General features: G+C 38.4%; 1 protein-coding gene across 6 annotated transcripts in view; it reads left to right on the top strand.

The window, feature by feature from the left end:
- Positions 1-20,179, top strand: part of Pdlim5 (PDZ and LIM domain 5) — a 174,369-nt gene that overhangs the window by 92,763 nt on the left and 61,427 nt on the right. For 4 of the 6 annotated variants that reach the window (XM_052179129.1, XM_052179130.1, XM_052179132.1 and 1 more), the window contains 2 exons: positions 5,216-5,388; positions 5,705-5,741. In XM_052179129.1, the coding sequence (XP_052035089.1) occupies positions 5,216-5,388; positions 5,705-5,741 (210 nt within the window). Of the gene's footprint in view, positions 1-5,215; positions 5,389-5,704; positions 5,742-6,271; positions 7,332-20,179 lie in introns of those variants that run through there. The other 2 variants (XM_052179135.1, XM_052179134.1) reach the window with 2 other exon arrangements.

Raw genomic sequence — 20,179 nt, forward strand, 5'->3', positions numbered from 1 at the left:
GCAATTACTCTGTATTCTACTGTGTTTCTAAATACTTGATAACAATCCAGTTTTAGCTGAGTGACCAGTAATTTATATATTTTCTTGTTACGCTTCTAGTATGGGAGTTAAGATTTTATCCTGAGCCAAATTTGGTTGTGCCCTCCAGTATGTCACCTGTTGTCACTCAGATGTCTTTCTGTCATTTTGATTTGGTGTCTACTTCTGTTGACTGCAGACTCTAGTTGTGATTCTACCAGTGAGTTAATATGCTTAGGCTAGCACTCTTCCTGAGCACTTGTAGAATATTTCCTCCTACCAACTTTTTTTTTTGTTTGTTTGTTTTTTATGGCTTTCAAATACTTTGCGCATAAGCCCTTGTAAGATGTATGAAGGGTAGGAAGATTTTACTGTTGAAGAAAATGAGCCTTTTGTAGACATACTCTTCCATAATGGAGGTGGGGAATGGACCTCTTAGCTAGTGCAGCTTATCTGGTTCTCCCATGGTCATTATTGCATATGAAGCATATCTGTTTGAGCATAATTTGTAACATATGTGAAAGTATTTGTTGACTATTCCAATTGGTCTCTAGGTTGAAATCAGTCAACTATCTGCTCATAGCCTTCAACACACAACATTGCCTCCATGATTTCATGTTAACACAAAACATTTCCTCTAACCTTTTAACTGTTGGAGTGTACTCCAATAATTGTGTATAAGAGATTATGATTCAAAGTGATATTCTTGCAATATGGTGTTGAGAATGCTTTACTAGCGCAGCCTGTGGGTTGCAGCCCCTTTGGGGTGGGGTGGGGTCAAGTGACCATTTCCCCAGGGTTGTCTAAGACTATAGGAAAATACAAATTATCTATGTTATGATTCATAACAGTAGCAAAATTATAGTTATGAAGTAGCTATGAGAATAATTTTAAGGTTGGGGGTCACCACATCATGAGGAACTATGTTAATATGGTCTCAGCATTAGCAAGGTTGAGAACTGCTCTGTACCCTGTGAGAAAAGAAGGGTAATGCAGGGGATGACCTGTTGCTGTGCTCCGCTCACTTAGTGGGACTAGGTCTCTGTTGTGTTTATGCTGACACCAACATATAGAAATACCAAAGCTCTGTCCAGTTTTAACATAAAGTTGGTAGGTAGTTTCCCTCAATTTGCTTATAGTGCATTTCTACTCTGACTAAATTTTATTGCAGAGTCAAGGAACCAGCATATAGAATTTAAACTTGGTTCTCTATCTCTAATAGAACACAGATGCATTTGTATTTAATAATTTTGCCCATGTTAGGCTATGTGAATGAATTGCATTTTAAAATTTCTCCCTTTCACGTATTAACTGAGTTCTTTCACCACATCAAATCAGATATGCCTTTTTGGGCAGTAATTCTATTCCTTGTAATACAGAACTATGTAATTTCCAAATACTACTTCTGAGCTTTCTGGTGGTGGCTATGGGTAGAAGGGAGAAGTGTTAACATTGATAAAGAGCCCACGATTCCTAGTCTGCTGTTCTTTCTACATTTTCATCAATGGCCATGTGAGAAAATTTAGTGGAACATTCTCTTCCGTGATCAGGGTGATTTATGGGAAGAGATTTTAGTTGTTCTTATATACTTCTATAATGTGAGACTGAAGTTTCTTTTCTGATTTTAAAATCCATTCTTAAACTGATTTCTAAATGATACTTCAGATTGTACTTTATTATGTGCTTTTATAGGAGAATAAGAGTAAGTTCATACCAAAATAATTTTTGTAAAATCCTAGGCATTAAAAAAAAAAAAGGTTCTTCCTTGGTATTTAGGAATTAGGACTTGAACTAACATTAGCACATGAGGTTGCCAGTGCTTGGTGGGATAAAAACAGCTGGTAAACCCTTGTCCTTTTAGTAGTAGTGCGAGAGTTTTGGCTAACATGGTGCCTACTTGTCTGTGGTTTCCGTAATTATTTTGAAGCATGGTGTTTGTGTTCTATCTCTTAGATTGCTTGGATTTTGCTGTTTCATTTTTTTTTTATCTTTCTCTGTTTGTTTGTCCCTGTCACCCTGGGAACCTCCCTGTCTTCCCTGTCACATCTCTTTTGTGCGTACTCTCTCTCCTGCAGTAACCCTGGCACTGTGTAAGTACCCACCTCATGGTTTGTCTTGTAATTTTCACCATTCTCTCTCTAACTTTCCAATTTACCATCTCATAAAATATTCTTAGGGTCATTGCATTGCAAGTATTTTCAGATGTGTTAAGGAATATTTGGTGGGGGGTGCATTTCACACCAGAAGCCTGTATATGAATCCACGGGTATGTTCAGAATGCCCTCATCCCTACAGTAGAAAATGTTACTAAAGCTCACTGAAGGGGCAGCTAGCATTGCAAGCAGCATGCCCTAGAGCTAGAGATGTAATTTGATGTCCCTTACTTTGTTTTTTTTTGTTTTTTGTTGTTGTTGTTGTTGTTTTTGTTTTTTGTTTTTTTTTGTTTTTGTTTTTGTTTTTTTGGATTTGGTTTTTTCAAGCCGGTTTCTCTGTATAGCCCTGGCTGTCCTGGAACTCACTCTGTAGACCAGGCTGTCCTGGAACTCAGAAATCCACCTGCCTCTGCCTCCCAGAGTGCTGGGATTACAGGCGTGCACCCCGCCACCACCCGGCTACTTTGTATTGTTTTAAGAAATAACTGTGGGTGGCCTTCCTAATTTTGAAGGTCTACATTTTGAAATAAATTACTTGCTCTTGAAAGTTCAGTTTTTTCTATTTTCCAAAGATTTTAAAATATCTTAATTTAAAAAACCTTTAATTTTAAAATCATTAATATTTTTAGTGTAATCATCGTATTAAATTTTCACAATGAGGAAATATGAGGTAATGTTTAGAAATGCTTTGTTTTTGTGGTGGTAATTGCCATGAGGCCTGTGATATATTTTCTGTAAACATGTCATGGTAACTACTTCATGGTATTGTGTTATTATTCTTTGTGCCTTACCTTGAAGCCATTGTTTCATGTCATTATAGATGGAACTCATATAGAGGCTAAAACAAATTATGTTTACAAGATTCTAGGTTCTATCCCTGTCAGTGTGTAGGCTGAATGTGATGGCAAACACCTATAATTCACTAAATATAATTCTAGTGCTGGGAGATGGGAACAAGAGGATCAGGGTTAGAGCATCAGCCTGAGTCACCTGTCAGGTATTGAGATCAGCCTGGGCTACATAAAAGAACTTATACTTGACATTGGCAGTAATTTAAGAATAAGTAATGCTTTTGGACACTAATTAAAGAGAAGTTTAAAATTAATAAGGTTTGTATCAGCTATAAAAATTTCAGAAATTATATAAAATTAAAAGCCTTTTATATGCCAAAACTGTATTTTTATTTTCTTATTTTTTTATTTATTGAATATCATCTTTATTTATATTGCCAGTGGTAAACCATTTCCCAATTTTTCCCCTCCCCAAAGACCCCCAACCCTCCTCCACATATATGCCCCTCCGCCCAACCCACTCTCACCTTCCCCCCCCCCCCCCCCGCCCGATTTCCCTTTGTTGGGGCATCTATTGAGCCTTCACCTGATCAGGTGACGACCATGTTTTTATAAATAACTTGTTTTTCTCAGTTTCTAAAATTTTTGTTTATTTTTAAAAGGATTGGTTATTGTTCAGTATTCATAAATATTAAGTAGTTTACTTACACAGTCATGATGAAATATCTCTGTGAATTATGTGTCTTACTCTATTTTTTTCTGCACAAATATCTGTTATGTATATTAATGATCTATAGTCTTAGCTCAGACAGTGCAGCTAAGTTTGTAATCTTATTGAAAGAGCGATATGATGAGTCCTGTGGATTGCAATCTGTGGAAAGCCATTTATGTGCATCATCTACCCTATTTATTCCTCAGAACCACCTTTAAGACAGTCCCCAGTTTTCAGGTCAGATACTTAGAGCAGTTAGTGGCTTCTATAAAGCACACTGACTGGAGAGCGCAGTCCTTCAGACTGCTCACATGAATTCAAAGCTAGGGTTCTTCAGGTGCTGAGGTAGTTTGGAAGCTACGGCAGCCTTAATGCTGCCAGTCCTGCACTGTTGTCGTATTCCAGGGTGAGTTAGCCTAGCAGGTCTGACATCCACATCTAGACACATTTGGAACATTTTCTCTACTCACATCTTAGCACAGCATTCCACCAGACAAGACTTGAGCTCATTTTGTTTGATTTTATGAAATTAAACCCATAGCTTATAATATCTGGCGTTTGACATATTTCAGGAGAAGTAGGAAATACTTATTTTATTCAATTGATCCTGAAATGCTAAGTCATGTATATCATGACTCTCTTAATTTTATACTATATTACTAAAAACATGAACTCAATGTTTGAATATCATACTTTACTTGTCCTTGGCATGTATGATCAGATTAATTCTCACAGCACCACGTTATGTAGTGTGTTTTCCTTTGTTAATGTAAAAGCTTGCGGCTCAGTAAGATAGACTTGTTCAGAGTTGCATCCAAAGAGTGAAGGAGGCAGCGTTTAAGCCTTGGTCCCTTAGAGAAATTGCACATCTTCACTGTGCTGACCTGGACAACGGCTCTGTTTAGGACGGAAGATGCTGTAGATACAATTGAGAAAGTTGTGATTAATAACACTTTTCAAAATTATAGTTGAAATTGCTAGTTTTTCCATATAAACCATTATTGGTTCTGGAGCGTAGTAAATATACAATAATCTAATTTGTGAAAGCCAATCCATTATAGCATTCTAGAAGAAATATTCATATATAATGGCTAAATCATAGTTCATATTGTTTTATATGACCCAGTATGAATATCACAAGTACTTTGAAATTGTTGGATTTTTTTTTTTATCGCTGTAGGCTTTCTGTTGTCTGTTTTCCTTATTCTTTTTCCTTTCCTTTTCTTCATGTTGGGAATCTTTCTTCTGCTGCCTCCTTCTGTCACTTAAAAGGAAAATTCCACCTAAACGGTAATCTTTCTTTTCAGTATAATCCTTCAGCACAGTTTACTCTAACCTATAGATGTGTTTTACTACTATGTTTATTTAGAAGGGTATTTTAATTGAGTATATTTACGTAAACAAACTATATATATATATATATATATATATATATATATATGGGATATTGAGAAGTAGATATATAATTAATAGCTTATCAAAGAATTTTTTTATCATCAATGCAACTTAAATTGTATTTATTGTTTTTTCCTTTTTTGTAGCCCACCTAGAAAACACATTGTGGAGCGCAACACGGAATTTTATCACATCCCCACTCACAGCGATGCCAGCAAGAAAAGGCTGATCGAGGACACCGAGGACTGGCGTCCCCGGACTGGAACGACTCAGTCTCGTTCCTTCCGGATCCTTGCCCAGATCACTGGGACTGAGCATCGTGAGTGAGCTTCTAGAGATCCTGGAGGGGAGTGGTTGGGCTCTGATAGGAATGTTTAGGCTTATTGGCAGTCACAGAGACCAGTCCTAGCAAAGGTTGCTTTTAAATTACGTTGTACATAAAAAGATTCCAGTCTGGGGAGTTGTACTGAAAAGAGGTACATATAAGCCTTGGTGTATAGCCAGTGTGATAATGATATGGATTTGTTTTAGTTGTCTGTGAGGGTATAACATTTGACATTCATACAGATAATTATGTCAGGGATTTTTAAGTTAAACATTTTAAAGGTTAATTTTGGATCTTAATTACATTGCAGTGAAAGAATCTGAAAATGACAATACGAAGAAGGCAAAGTAAGTCCTCTCTTTATGAATTGAATGCTTTCTTTTCCTGAATGGTCTCAGTTTGTTGTCTTCAAACTTTCAAGTATAATGTTGCAGTTTTACTGTTTTTGTAAATAGAAACTAAGGATTTAACCCATAGTCCCTTTAGTGTGACCTAAATGTGTAGCAACAGATTTGCAAATTAGTTGAGAGTGTCTGGATTTTATGTCTAAAGCATTTTCTCTGTAATATTGAAATAATGAATTGGCAAAGGGTATTTTACTAACAGTTCAGATCTCAGTGAATGGGTTTCTGTGTTGTCTTGGATTCCATTTATTTGGTGCATAAAAGAATATTTCCAGGAGGACTCTGCAGACTAATTTCTGTATTTCCAAAAGCTCTCTATCTCTAAACTTTCGCTATTTTTTTTTTTTTTAACAAAACAGCTGTCTGAAAGTAAGCTTTTGCAAGGCATGTTTTCTGCATGTTGGCATTAGTGTAGAACCTTTTCCTTCCACCTTCTTATGACTCTTCTATCACTCTTCTTTTTATTTCCACAGGGAAAAGATACCCCTTCACGTCTTTAGTCCCAAATACACAAAATTACGTGACTGGCACCATGAAGTTTCAGCACGTGCTCTTAACGTGCAGTGACTCTGAGCCCTGCTCCCCCCTAAGCAGCTAGCACATACCTTTCATTCACGTTTTCTTTCTTACATCTCATAGCAAAATCTGTTTTACATTTGGCTCATGAAAACTAGAACAAGTGGTGTGCTTTCCTAACAATTTCCATTTGTGAAAACGAGAAGACTGAACATGGTGTGTCCTAATTGGTAGCTCACAAATGCAAAGGCAAAGGATGGAAAGGAAATGGCCTGACCCCTGCAATGCATTTACACTGCTCTCACTGCTTCAGTCATGATGGCGGTACAGGGTCTCTTTGTAAGGTTGGCTGAAGCAGCGGTAGATGAGCAGATAATGTTCTTGTCTAATTAGGGAAGTGAGCCCCTTATGTCATTACAGTGCCTACGTTTACTGTCAGGTTCATCATTAAGGAATGTTCAAAGTTGACTGTAAATTCTCCCATAGAGCAAACATCAGGAGGCAGATTCAGCAGAGACTGGTAGAGCTCATTGTAGACTTAGGCGTCTTGGAAAGCTGACACTGTTTAGGTGGCTATAAAAGCAAAACAAACCAAAATAAAGAGATATTTTACCCTTGCTTGTAGTGGGGGAACAGTATTCTTTTATTTTAGTTAATTTAAAAAGATCCTGTTATCTACTAAAGGAAATATATGTAAGGTAGTGAGTGGGTGTTTTCATGGAATACATAATTTTTAGTTGTCAACAGTAAGACATGTAGAAGATAGCTTGGCTGCACCTTTATGTTGGAGGAAATGGCATAAGATAAGTTTCAATTTAATGTTTCTGATACTGGAGAAATATTTTCGGGGTTATAGACTACTGTGTGTTGTTGCTGATATTCTTTCAAAGATATATTTTGGGCAGTACAGAGAAATGTGATATATCTGATTCTAAATGTCTTCTGCTTTGTAATATAGTATATTATATATTAGATCTAACGTCAGTAATAAATGCATTTTGAAGTTTGGAAAGAAGTGTAATAAAGTTGTCTGTACCTTTGCTCTATACTTGTTTTCTTTCTTTGAGGATAGTGACTTGTTATCCAGGACTTTTTAAAATGTTATCCAGTAAAATAAGTAACTACCAGGCCTTTTTATTTGGGAACATACACTTCATGAAGTTACCAAACTGTGAATGTAAAACGTGGTGAAGACCTCCTTTCCCCTTTGTCCTCCTGAGATGCTGATTGTTTAAAGCAGCTTCCTATGTGAACAGCATATGATCTGTCTTCCATGACAAGCCAGGAGTCTTTCTTTCATACAGTCATTACTGAGGTTCGTGCCTACATTGAGAGACCAGATTTTACTTTTCCCTGTATTCTCTGTTGTATGTCACCATAGAGTGGAGCTATTGTGGATAATGAAGAACTTACATTGATTTCAGTTAATAACTTGCTTTTATGCATATTTGGCTGTCAGATGCATTTAAACATGGTTGGAGGATTGAGGTGTCTTCCCTGTGACGTTAAGGATGTCCTTTTATTGAAGCATTTTCTCAGATATATGAGGGCTTGCCTTCTTGTGTTTTTATGATCTTGACATCATTCTCAGTTTGTACTGCAATAGAAGTAAATAGAAGAAAAAAATTCCCAGGTTTTTCTGTCCTCTGAAAGAAACTCATTCTTTGACCAGGCCTTTTGTGCCTAATAATTCTTTGCTGATTTGAAAAAAAAAAAAAAGTCTCTGAAAGAATATTGAATTAGAGCCACTTAAAAATAATATATCAGAGTAAATATGGTAATTTTCTCAGCAAAACTCAATTTGAGGGTTTGAAGAACTATTAGAATTTTAGATAAATACTTTTTCTAATATGAAGAACATGTATAGAACTTTTATTTTTTTTTACTAGAAGTAGATGGTGTTGCAAAAAGAGTGCCTTGCCTAATTTTAGTCGTGTTTAATATATCATTGAAAGGGCAGATGACCGAAATAATCTGCATTAGAGTGTGAATCACGTCCAGCAGCATCAAGAAGATGTTCCATTTCATCTCACCAGAACTTGAATTCCTGAGCCCAGTGGCTCTTCTGGGACAGTGTATATTCCTAGCTTAAAGATCTAGCTAGACATTCTAAAAGTTTATAAAAAGTATTTAGTAAGGGTAGTTAACTGATTTATGACTCGTCTCACTTATACAGATTTCATCATGGGCTTCTTTTTAATATGAACTAGGAAGTTACTCTCAAATAATTTCCAACATACTTTTCACATAGTGTTTTACTAGTCAGAGTATGGCATGTGACTTTGTGTCTGTGTCCCACGTATATTACTTTTGCAAACAGAGGCATACTTACTTTGTTATCATTGTGTCCTTTAGGAAAGTGTGTATGAATAGCTGGTTTGAATACTGTCATTAAATTAGGGTACAGAATAATAATCTTTTTTTTTAAGTATAGAATGAAGTTTTCTCCAGACTAATAATTTTATACTTGCTTCGTCTTTGATATGACTTAAGACCATTCCCCCATTAATTCATTCATTCTGTGCTCATTCTTTCAGTTGAGTAATTATGTGAATATTGGGCACCAATCTCTGCTGTGGATTCCATTGTAAATAATGGATAAATAAATACACAGGATAGTTCAAGGTCATTTTATTACCAGATCTTAGAGTAGGCTATATGAAATAGATTTTGCTGAGATAAGGCAGATTGCTGTAGATTATGTGACTCTCTGTGGGCTCAGCCTAGTGCTGACACTTAGGAGACAGTAAGTAGGTTGTATGAGATCTCAGTCAGTACCTGAGGAAAGGAGACAGATGGCAAACCAGGTGGCAGGTCTGTGGAATGGGGAACACAGAAAAACCTATAGAGGAAACAGGTATAAAAACATAATTCGTAGGAATGTAAACAAAAATGTGTATTCTATTTTAACTACTTTAGTAAAATTTAAGGTGAAGAACTATAGCTGCCTGCAGCCACAGTGAACTGGGTCTCCGGAAGAGAAGCTGGGGATAGATGGAGGGGCGGCGAAAAGGAACGGAGGCAAGGACAACCCAATTGCTGATCTAGGCCCCAAGTTTAATTGGGGTCTGACAAGTTAAGGGTTTGGGCGAGTCCCTCCTCCTAAATGCCACTGCTCAGGCAGCTGGGCGGGTCACCTGCTTAATTCAGGAATTCGTTGGAGGAGTAATGAACTTCACCTTCACTCTGAGCCTCTCCACTCTAGATGGAGCAGGATCCTGACTAGCACAGGAATCACTGCTCAACAAAGTCCAGGAGAGGATGTTCACCTTGATCAATGTCGAGTTCCTACCAAGGTGGCTTGACACCCCAATATGGCTCTGTACAAAGAACCATGGTATGTTGGAGTGTTGACAGATTTTTATATAAATACATACCTAGTAGTGAGTCTAACACTGACAGTCAATTTAATATTTTTTCTATTGATATTCAATGAAGATTTAGAGAGGGGGAAGGCTTAAGTGCACTGTCTTTGTAGTATGCATGGAACAAAATATGCTATGGAACTCATATAACATATAACATCATAGAACATATAACAACAAAGTTTGAATGTCTAAAACTTGGCCAATAATCCAGGACCCATAATTTAGTTGGTGGGTTCAACAATTCTGTCATCTCCCTAAAAAGCTGGCTTGATTTATCCTTTTTGTTCCTCTCATGCAATATAATTTCATGATGCAATTCATTTCCTTGATGATTCCTTGAAAAATATCCATCACAGCTTTCATTGCTGTTAGAAATAGTGAGAATCAGAGCCATCAGTGCTGGGTTTGCACTCACGTTTGTTGCTGACTGAGTTTCCACTTCAGTGAAGGACCTGATAGCTGTTTCTGTATGTGCTGGCCGAGCAGCCTTACTCTGTGATTCACCTCAGTGAGCTGATTTTCCTTGTACAGGGGACAAGGAGGTAAAAAGCCTGATTTTTTTTTTAGCACACTTAGAGACAGTGTATAATGTCTCCTGCATCTCTAGGACTGCTATGAAGGTCAGCGGAGGCTGCCCCAGTCCTGCGTGGCAGTTCACCTCTGTTCAGCCCTGATACCTGACTGCTCTTCTTTATTGCTCTTGATTCCCTAGTAGGCAGGTGCCTTCCATGCTAAACTCTGAAACCTGGTCAGCAGACTTGGTTACACAAGTTCTTCTACAGCATGGTCCTCTTCCTGATCCTCATCATTGTTGTCTGCAGTCTCCCATCCTTACTCCTTGATCTTCAGCACAGACCACAACCACAAGATTAAAGGAAGTCTTTGAAGTAAAAGATTAGTTACAGTGCATGGAAGTTAAAAGGAAGACTCATTTACTTTTCTTTGCCTTGAATCAAAGGTATTTCTTTGTTCATCACATTATAGGGCACCTAGACTTAATGACTGGGTAAAGGTATTTAGAAATATATGATAAAGCAGAAATATATAATGAGGCAATTGAAGAAAATAACTGTGTATGTGTAGAGCATACCTAAAATATTACATGTTCAATGTTGCAAATTTAGGTATTTAGCAGTTTAGAATCCTATGGCTTTTTCTTTTGATGAGTCATTTAATATATTTTATCTGGGTGCATCTGTTCTCTCTGTACATTAACTTTACCTCCTATCTCTATTAGGATGCTACTTTTCCCTGTCTCTTAGTAATGCATTAGGTAGTAGGCAGGCACACAAGGTTGGGGGTGGTTCTCAGAGAAGTCACTGGATGTCTTCTTTTTTGTTGTTGTTGCTATTTATTTATTTACTTACACCCTAGATTTTATTCACCCCTACCGCATCCACCCTTCCACTGTTCCACATCCCATACCTCCTTCCCACCCCTTGTCTCCATGAGAATGTACCCCCCCCAGCCCCCACCCAACCAGACTGCTAAACTCCCTGGGGCCTCCAGTCTCTTGAGGGTTAGGTTCATCTCTGACTAAACCCAGACCTGGCAGTCTGCTGCTGTATGTGTGTTTGGGGCCTCATATCAGCTAGTGTATGCTCCCTGGTTAGTGATCCAGCGTCTGAGAGATCTCAGGAGTCTGGGTTAGTTGACACTGCTGGTCCTCCTACAGGGTCACCCTCCTCCCCAGCTTCTTCCAGCATTTCCCTAATTCAGCCACAGAGGTCAGCACCTTCCCTCCATTGGTTGGGTGTAAGTATCTGCATCTGACTCTTTCAGTTACTTGTTGGATCTTCCGGAGTGCAGTCATGCTAGGTTCCCTTTTGTGAGTGCTCCATAGCCTCAGTAATAGTGTCAGGCCTTGGGACCTCTCCTTGAGCTGGATCACACTTTTGGGCTTGCCCCTGGACCTTCTTTTCCTCAGGCTCCTCTCCATTTCCATCCCTGCAGTTCTTTTAGACAGGAACAATTATGGGTGAGAGTTGTGACTGTGGGATTTCATTTCCTCATTTGATGCCCTGCCTTCCTGCTGGAGGTGGGCTCTACAAGTTCCCTTTCCCTACTGTTGGTCATTTCATCTAAGGTGTCTCCCTTTGAATCCCGAGAGTCTCTCACCTTCCAGGACTCTGGTGCATTCTGGATCTTCCCCCAAACCTCCTATATCCCAAGGTTGCCTGTTTCCATTCTTTCTGCTGGCCCTCAGGGCTTCAGTCCTTTTCCCTCCCCCAGTACCAGATCAGGTTCCCCTCTCCCCTCCACCCTCCTGTCGACTTTCCCTCCCAGGTCCCTCCCCAGCTCCTCACTTGTGATTCCTTTCTTCTCCCTCCCAAGTGGGACTAAGGAGTCCTCACTTGTGCCCTTCAGCTTGTTGACCTTTTTGAGTTCTATGGACTGTATCTTGGGTATTCTCTATTTTTCTTTTCTTTTCTTTTCTTTTCTTTTCTTTTCTTTTCTTTTCTCTCCTTTTCTTTCTCTTTTTCTTTTTGTTTTCCTCCCATCCCTTCTCTTCCCTTTCCTCCCCTCCCCTCCACTCCTCTCCCCTCCCTCTTCCCTCCCTCCCCTCCCTTTCCATCTTTCCATCTCTCCTTCTTTCTTTCTTTCTTTCTTTCTTTCTTTCTTTCTTTCTTTCTTTCTTTCTTTCTTTCTTTCTTTCTTTCTTTCTTTCTTTCTTTCTTTCTTTCTTTCTTTCTTTCTCAGATTAGTGAGTACATACCATGCATACTCACTCAGGATGATATTTTCTAGTTCCATCCATTTGTGTGAAAAATTCAGGAGGATGTCCTTGTTCTTAATAGCTGAAGTAGTATTCCATTGTGTAAATGAACCACATTTCCTGTATCTATTCTTCTGTTATGGGACATCTGGGTAGTTTCCAGATTCTGGCTATTATAAATAAGGCTGCTGTGAAAATGGTGTGTTCCTAAGGAGCATGTGTCCTTATTAGATGTTGGAGCATCTTCTGGGTGTATGCCCATAAGAGGCGTATTTGGGTCCTCAGGTAGCACTATTCCCAATTTTCTAAGGAGCCTCCACATTGATTTCCAGAGTGGTTGTACCAGTTTACAATCCCACCAGAAATGGAGGAGTGTTCCTCTTTCTCTACATCCTTGCCAACATGTGCTGTCACTTGAGGTTTTGATCTTAGTCATTCTGATTGGTGTAAGGTGGAATCTCAGGGTTGTTTTGATTTGGATTTCTTTGATCACTAAGGACTTTGAATATTTCTTTAGGTGCTTCTCAGCCATTCTTGAGATTCCTCTGTTGTGAATTCTCAGTTTAGTTCTATAGTTTTGATTAGGTTGTTTGGTTTTTTGGTGGTTAACTTCTTGAAGTTATTGTCATACAGGTTTTCACTTGTTTTGTTAAGAGTTACCCCAAGATATTTCATATTATTTATGGCTATTGTTAATGGAGTTGTTTACCTAATTTCTTTCTCAGTCTGTTTATCATATGTATAAAGGAAGTTTATGCTCTGAGTAGCCCCAGCAATTGAAGACTTGTTCAGCCCTCAGTGCCAGTGCTGTGATACTGAGAATGACTGGCATGAGTGCTACTCTCCTCTGCAGGGTTTTCTGATTCTGTCCTACAACTTCTCTTACATATTCTCTACAATTTACCCTCTCTACACCCACCCCACAGTGCAAGTGAGCACACTTCTAAGCTACTTTACTATACAGATTTTAACTCTCTCCCTACCTCCATTTCTGGTTTTAATTATTAGTATTTGACTTCCTGTCCAGACTTTCTACCAGCTCTATTATAGGTGTAATAGTTTCCTCTGAATACGGCAGTGAGTGTATAAGTAAAGGTTTGTGCAGTTCTATGCAGTGGTTCACCTTGAAGATATCTTAGGTTCTATGATTCTCGTCCACCTCTTAATTATAAATACAGGCTGCCCCAAGATGTACATGTTAGGTGCTTAAGCAGATGGGTTCATTTTTCTCATAGTTCTAGAGCCTAGAATCTAGATCACCGTGTCAGCAGGCTTCGTTAGTTCTAGAGCCTAGGATCTAGATCACCGTGTCAGCAGGCTTCATTTCTGGTGAAGTCTGTTTGTCTGCCTTACAGATAGCCACCTCCTCACTCTTTTCATATAGCATTTTCTTCTCAGCTAGCTCACAGGATAGCATAATGTAAATCATAGCAGGTAAGAAGATTTAGCCTTTTAACTTCCTCCTCTTCTGATTCTGTCCTACAACTCTTCCTCCTCTTCTTCTTCCTCCCCCCTTCTCTTCCTCCTCTTTCTTCTCTAGGTGTATTGCACTTGGGTCCCATATATCCTTCATTATACATTAAAAAAAACTCTGCATAAATTCTATAACACTGAAGGTGAGGACTTTGATGTATGAGTTAGGGTGGGGAGACCTTTCAGTCTGTGACTGCACCATGGCCTCTCCTCACCCTCTTTTAAGTAACTGCTTAAGAAGTAAGAGGAGTTACTGCCCTGGATTCACTCAGAAGCACTGTCACTTCCTCTGTGCTGCTCTTCCTGCTTTGGGTAACAGGTATTATACCTTGTCCTGCGGGCCCAACTAGAGTACACTCTCCTAGAATTTAAGCATTAGAGTTCTCTACTGTACTTGATATTAGCAGTCATTGATTGAGTGTGATTTCCCATCTTTCTCCTCTCTGCTAAACATCAGGAAAATTAGTTATACAATAGCACACCATTCCCATTAAAGAATCAATAATAGAGGGTTAAGTTTTTGTTAAAATATCAAAATTAATGCTTACATTTGGAGTAAAAAAATGGAACCTACCTGTCTCTTGAAAGGAAAATTGCAGTACTTCCAACCATGCATTTGCCTGTAGTTGACACTTTTCAACTAAAGTTATCTGCTCATAAAACAGGCATGAAAGTGTTTTGTTTGTTTGCATCATTAAAATAGCCTTTGCTTTTTATAGTCTTTTGTTTTTGTGGGATGCTTCTGCAGGCATCCTGGTATCTCATGGGTCAAGAAAACAACTAAGCTTTGAAACAAATACATGAGACACTTAGAGCTCTGATTGGTAAAAGAAACAAATCATTTGCCACTCATGTGTAGAGAATCTACTTTATATCAAGGACTTACAAAGGCAACAGCAGGGCCAAGATGTACGTAGAGCCCTTGTTGTGTATGTGTTACTGGGTTTGGTCTCCAGAACTACGGATACAAATAAATAAGCTAAGAACCATCATGTTACTAACATAGTATAAATAGAAAGGGGGGTGATGATGGTGATGATGATGTTGGAGTGTGTACTAGGATAGAAAATTATGGGAAGCCATTGAAACTTTTTTTAAAAATTACTTCCTTAAAACATTTATATGTAAAATATACAATTTTGTCAAACATGATACCACTTATTTAAATTTAAGGAGTGCTCTTCATGGTATCATTTTTTTCTGTTAAAAGGAGTATTAATAATTTGCAGTTTATGTGTAAATAAATATAAACTAAACAATTTACTTGAGCAAGAGAAATAGCTTAAACTTGTTAGGGTGAAGCATAGCTCGCCAGCCTTTTATCCTTCTTTTATCCCACCTCAGAGGATGGAGTTTTAGTATTTTGTAGTGAGAAGGTGGCTCAGCAGGTGAGAGCACTTACTATGTAAGCTCGAGGCCCTGTGCTTGCGTCTCCAACACTCAGTGTAAAGAGAAATTCAGGCATGCTTGTCCGTGCCTGTAACTCCAGTACTGGGGCATGGAAAGATGGATTCTGGCAGCTCTGTGGAAAGCTGGGCTAGCAGAAGGGTGAGCTTCTGATTCCGTGAGAGAGGCTTCTCATGGCCGTGAGGAGAGTGGTTCATGGTTCAGCATCCTCCTCTGGCCTCCACATGAGTGTGCATAGGCACACGTACCTATACATTTACATGACACAATGCACACAAATATGTACACATCACATATAAAAGCACAGAGAATTATAGCACAAGATGTGGTTTTCTGCTTTTCAAAGAATTGAAATGGTTGGCAGATGAAAATGTTTGTGAAAAGTTTCAAACTGGAATCTCCGGTTATACCATGAAGCTGAAACAGTCGCGGAGTGAAGATTCTCCTCTTCAGAGCTGCCTGTGGCTCCAAGCGGTGCCCATAGGATTCCAGCCTTATGACCATCAGAGTGGGATTTTCCACTGGAAGAAAGCATCTGAGTTACTTCTGAATAGAGACCTGTCATATTTACACATTCATTGACAATTTAGAAACAAACTACAGGAGACTTCCCTAATACATTCTTTTGCAAGTTAATTTTTTTTAAAAAAATATTTTCACAGGTGAATAAATATGAGCCCATAAAAGTTGGAAAAAACTTTCTGGTCGATCTCATGTCTTCTTTATTGTTCTATTTCAGAAACATATTTATTAAGACACACACACACACACACACACACACACGGACTGGGGACATAGTTCTATTAATAAACTTCTTGCCCTTGCAGTCATGAAGACCTGAGTTTAACCCCAAACACATGCAACAAGCCAGTCCTGTGTGCTAGTAAGGTGGAGACAAGAGTCCCAGCGCTTGCTGGTCAGCTAGGCTTGCCCAGTTGATGAGCTGTGAGCTCAGGGAGCACTCATCCTAAGATTAAGGTGGATGGTAATAGAACAAGACACTATTTCTCGTCCACATATTCATGTACCCAAGTGCACACACACCTGCATATGCATATGTACATACACAAGGATGCATGCTAGTTAAGCATGTTTGTTACCCTAAATTGCCATTTCATACGCTCTGCAGAGGAAGTGAGAATTGTTCTCCATCTGATATTTGCTATGAGATCAGTTAACAATCACACTTACATCCAAAGCCCCCACATCAGTCTAAATTTATAAAAAGATTCTGAAAATAGCTAGCTACAATCCCCTAACTGCTACTGTCTCAAGCATTCCTGTGTAGTATGTTTGACAATCTGGAAAAGAGTCATAAATCAAAAATGGGTACACAAGCAAGTCATTTGTGTCTTGACATATAGAGTATTTGTCCGTGATCTCCCTTAAAGTTCTGTTGGTACGTTATTCCATGGTTTAGCAACAGTGTGTTGGTGACTAATGCAGCTATCGCCATCTACTGAACATAAGTAATTATTACACTTGAATCTTTCCGGCAGTAGTTTCTCTGTATTTTTATGTATATATAAGTTGTTCTCTGTATAGTTTTAAAACTGCTTTATGACTTTGTTGAATTATCTGTGGCTTATTACCTTTTATAAAGCTCTTTATTATAAGAATCAGTGTTTTAATATATAGACTCGATTTATTTATAAAGCCCATAATACATGCCAAGTGCCCCAGAACTTGGGCACACTTGTCAGATTGGTAAGATGCTGATCCAGTTGATTTCTTCCACCCCGCCCTTCACAGAATAAACACAATGTTGTTACTGTCTGTTTGAAAATGCAGTATCCAACAAGATGCCTGCAGGCTAATTTTTTCTAACAAGAAGCAAATGACAACTTGTAGTAACACTTAGTAGCATTGACAGTAGGCAAACAATGAAGATTCGTTTGACCTCCTTTTATTCTAGTTTATTTCATATATTTCAACTACACTAATATTTCAGAAAACTGCTATTCTGCTTTTATGTTTATATGAAGATGTTTTTCTTATTTTATCTTATAAATAAAGCCAATACATTGCTTGATAAAAAGTAAAGGATGAGAAGGATAATATAACAACTTAATTTCTTTCTTAAAGAACTTGATTTTTAAATTGCAACCATCTTCAAGCCTGTCTCACCTTGTCCCAGCATTCTCTCCCAGGCCTCCGTTTCAGTATCTATTGAAAGGTGTCTGTTGAGCTTCCCCGTGCCTGCCTTAGTGCTAGGTGCTCAGCACACAGGACTCGCCTGTGCAGTTAATTGCTCTTTTGGTGTCTGGCCTTACAGCTTTGTACAGAATACACTAAAGGTGGATAATCCTGGGGAGATTTTTGAGGTAAATTTGTTTTTTTCATGTACTTTATTTTTTTATCACCATAGTCTGGCAATTCATAAGAAGGAAACTGAGAATGAACTTTTGGGAGATGTTATAACTTCAGATACTTGTATGTATTGGCTAGACATTAGGGTATTTGAAATTTTATTACCTGTTTAGATAGTAAAAATCAAGGGTATCAAACTGCATGAAAGGGAGCAGACGTCTGTAGCTCTTATAAAAGAAATTATAAGCATATCACATGATGTTAAGAAAATGAACCCCAATCTAGATTGCTTTTTGTTGCTGTGCTAAACACCATGACCTAAGGCAACTTGGGGAGGAAAGGGTTTATTTGGCTTATGCTATCCAGGACACAGTGCATTACTGAGTGAATTCTGGGCAGGAAGTCAAGGAAGAAGTTGAAGCAGAAACCATAAAGGAACTCTGGCCAGACACACCTGCCCGGTGCTGATACTGTCTACTGTCGGCTGGGCCATCTTCCACCAAATCTCAATGAAGACAGCTCATCACAGCATTGCCACAGGCTGCTTCTTTAATTGAGGCTCTCTCTTCCCAGGTTACACGTGGCTGTGTCAAGGTTCTGATACAGACTAAGAAGCACACACCTCTCTCTCAACAAAATAAAGTAAAACTGCCAACCAGCATTAATGTGGGGCATTAAAAAAGGGAAAGAAACAGAAGCAGTGTTGTCAGTGCTTATTGTGAGATTTTTGTTTTGAGTTACTCACCTCTGGAAGGAATTGATGCTCACATATAAACTGATTCTAAGATACTCTGAATCAGATTTTTTTTCCTTCTAGGCATATTTTTCTCAATGATTTACAAAAGAATATTGTTAAGGAGAATTGTCTACATTTTTTTAAGCCAAAGAATGGCAAAGAAAATAGAATAAGAAGAGGAAAATATTCTTTTTCAAAAATGGAAAGGTTTACTTTGAAATAAACTAGTTTAAATTTGAACACACTTGGCATAAAAATCTAGATGACATTCTTAGAGAGGGAACTTGGAGAGGGAGAAAGAGCATGTGGTGTGTATCCGTGTATATGTGTGTGAAATTGGTCACTTGCATGCAATGGTATGCGTGTGGGTAGATCAGGTGACAGCCTTTGGTACTGCTCTTTCCTTTACATCTGGTTCAAGAAAATTTCTCTCTCTTTTTTTTTTTTTTTGTTGTTTTTTTTTTTTTTCCTACAAATGGCAGGCAAGCTGTCTTGTGGGCTTCTTAGGAATTCTCCTGCCTTTGGTTCACATCTCCCTAAAGAGAATAGGGGTTACGACTCTTGGCACTTTAGCTTTTGCAGTCCTGGGATTCTAATAGTTATTCATACTTCCGTGGCGAGCACTGTTACCCATTAAGCCATTTATTTAGCCTCTAGATGGTGTTCTTAACCACATGGCTAGTGAGAGATAAGACAAGTGACAAGACCCAGAAGGAGTTCTCAAGAGCTAGGTCACATACAACCGTAATATGGATTTTAAAAGGTTGAGGGAAATAGTAATTTCAACAGATCATCAAAGAAAAGGTGTGTAAGACTTCTGTACAGTTAATAATGATTACCATGTATTCATATTCATATCAGGTTGGTGGAATTTAAGCAGAAAATACTGCTTAAAGGATCAACCATTGACTTGGGTGAAGACCTCCACAACTCTGCCCCCTAATTTTGTATGTATTGTGAATATATGCATCTGTTACCAGATCATCCTTCAAATATATATTAAGAATTTATGAAATTGGGCCAATTCTAGTGAATAGAAAATTTGAAATTTAATATATCTATGTGCAGTTGAAACCAACATATATTACTCTTCTGTGATACCCAATACAGTCCTCTGTATTTTAAGAGCAAGACCTTACAGTCATGCGCAAAAGATAGCATTTCATAGAACTTCTCATTCATTACCTTTCTCCCCCTCACCTTCTGTGATGTTTTTTGAAGCTCCTATATATATAGACACACAAGTGCAGTGCTAGTAGATACCACATGGTATATTACCTTTCAATTCTTGATATTGGTTTGCAAGAGCTTTATACACAACAATCCTGAAAAACAAAGAAACAAGTAGCCAAGAAATTCCTGTGCATCGATGTATTTTTGCATCAGGAATTGTTATATTACACATTGAACATTTTGCTTTCATTGCAGCCCTCATAGATTAGCAATGGCTCAGGGTCACACTTAGTTCCTTTGGCCCTCACATCTGTGGGTCCTAAGTCCACCCAACTATGAATCTAAACTTTTTTCCATCTAGATTGTATAGACTTTTATTCCCAGCCATTCTCTCCACAATATCATACCTATTTCCTTAACATTTACATTGTGTTTGGCTTTATAAGTAGTAATCTAGAACAAGTGCCAGTGCCCTGCACCTGAACTTGTAGTTACATAGGGTGGTGAGAGAGGAGAATGGAAAGTTCAGGGTGAGCTTAGGTGGCAGAAGACCTTGGCATAAAAAAAAAAAAAGTTCAGCAAAAGCTTATGAAGTCCTTACTTTGTGCCACTCACTTTCCAGGTGCTAGACCCCAGGGGAACGAGAATGCTGGCGAAGCGAAGAAGGACATACAGAGTGACA

This window comes from Apodemus sylvaticus, chromosome 4, assembly GCF_947179515.1.
Source record: "Apodemus sylvaticus chromosome 4, mApoSyl1.1, whole genome shotgun sequence".
Classification (NCBI taxonomy): Eukaryota; Metazoa; Chordata; class Mammalia; order Rodentia; family Muridae; genus Apodemus; species Apodemus sylvaticus.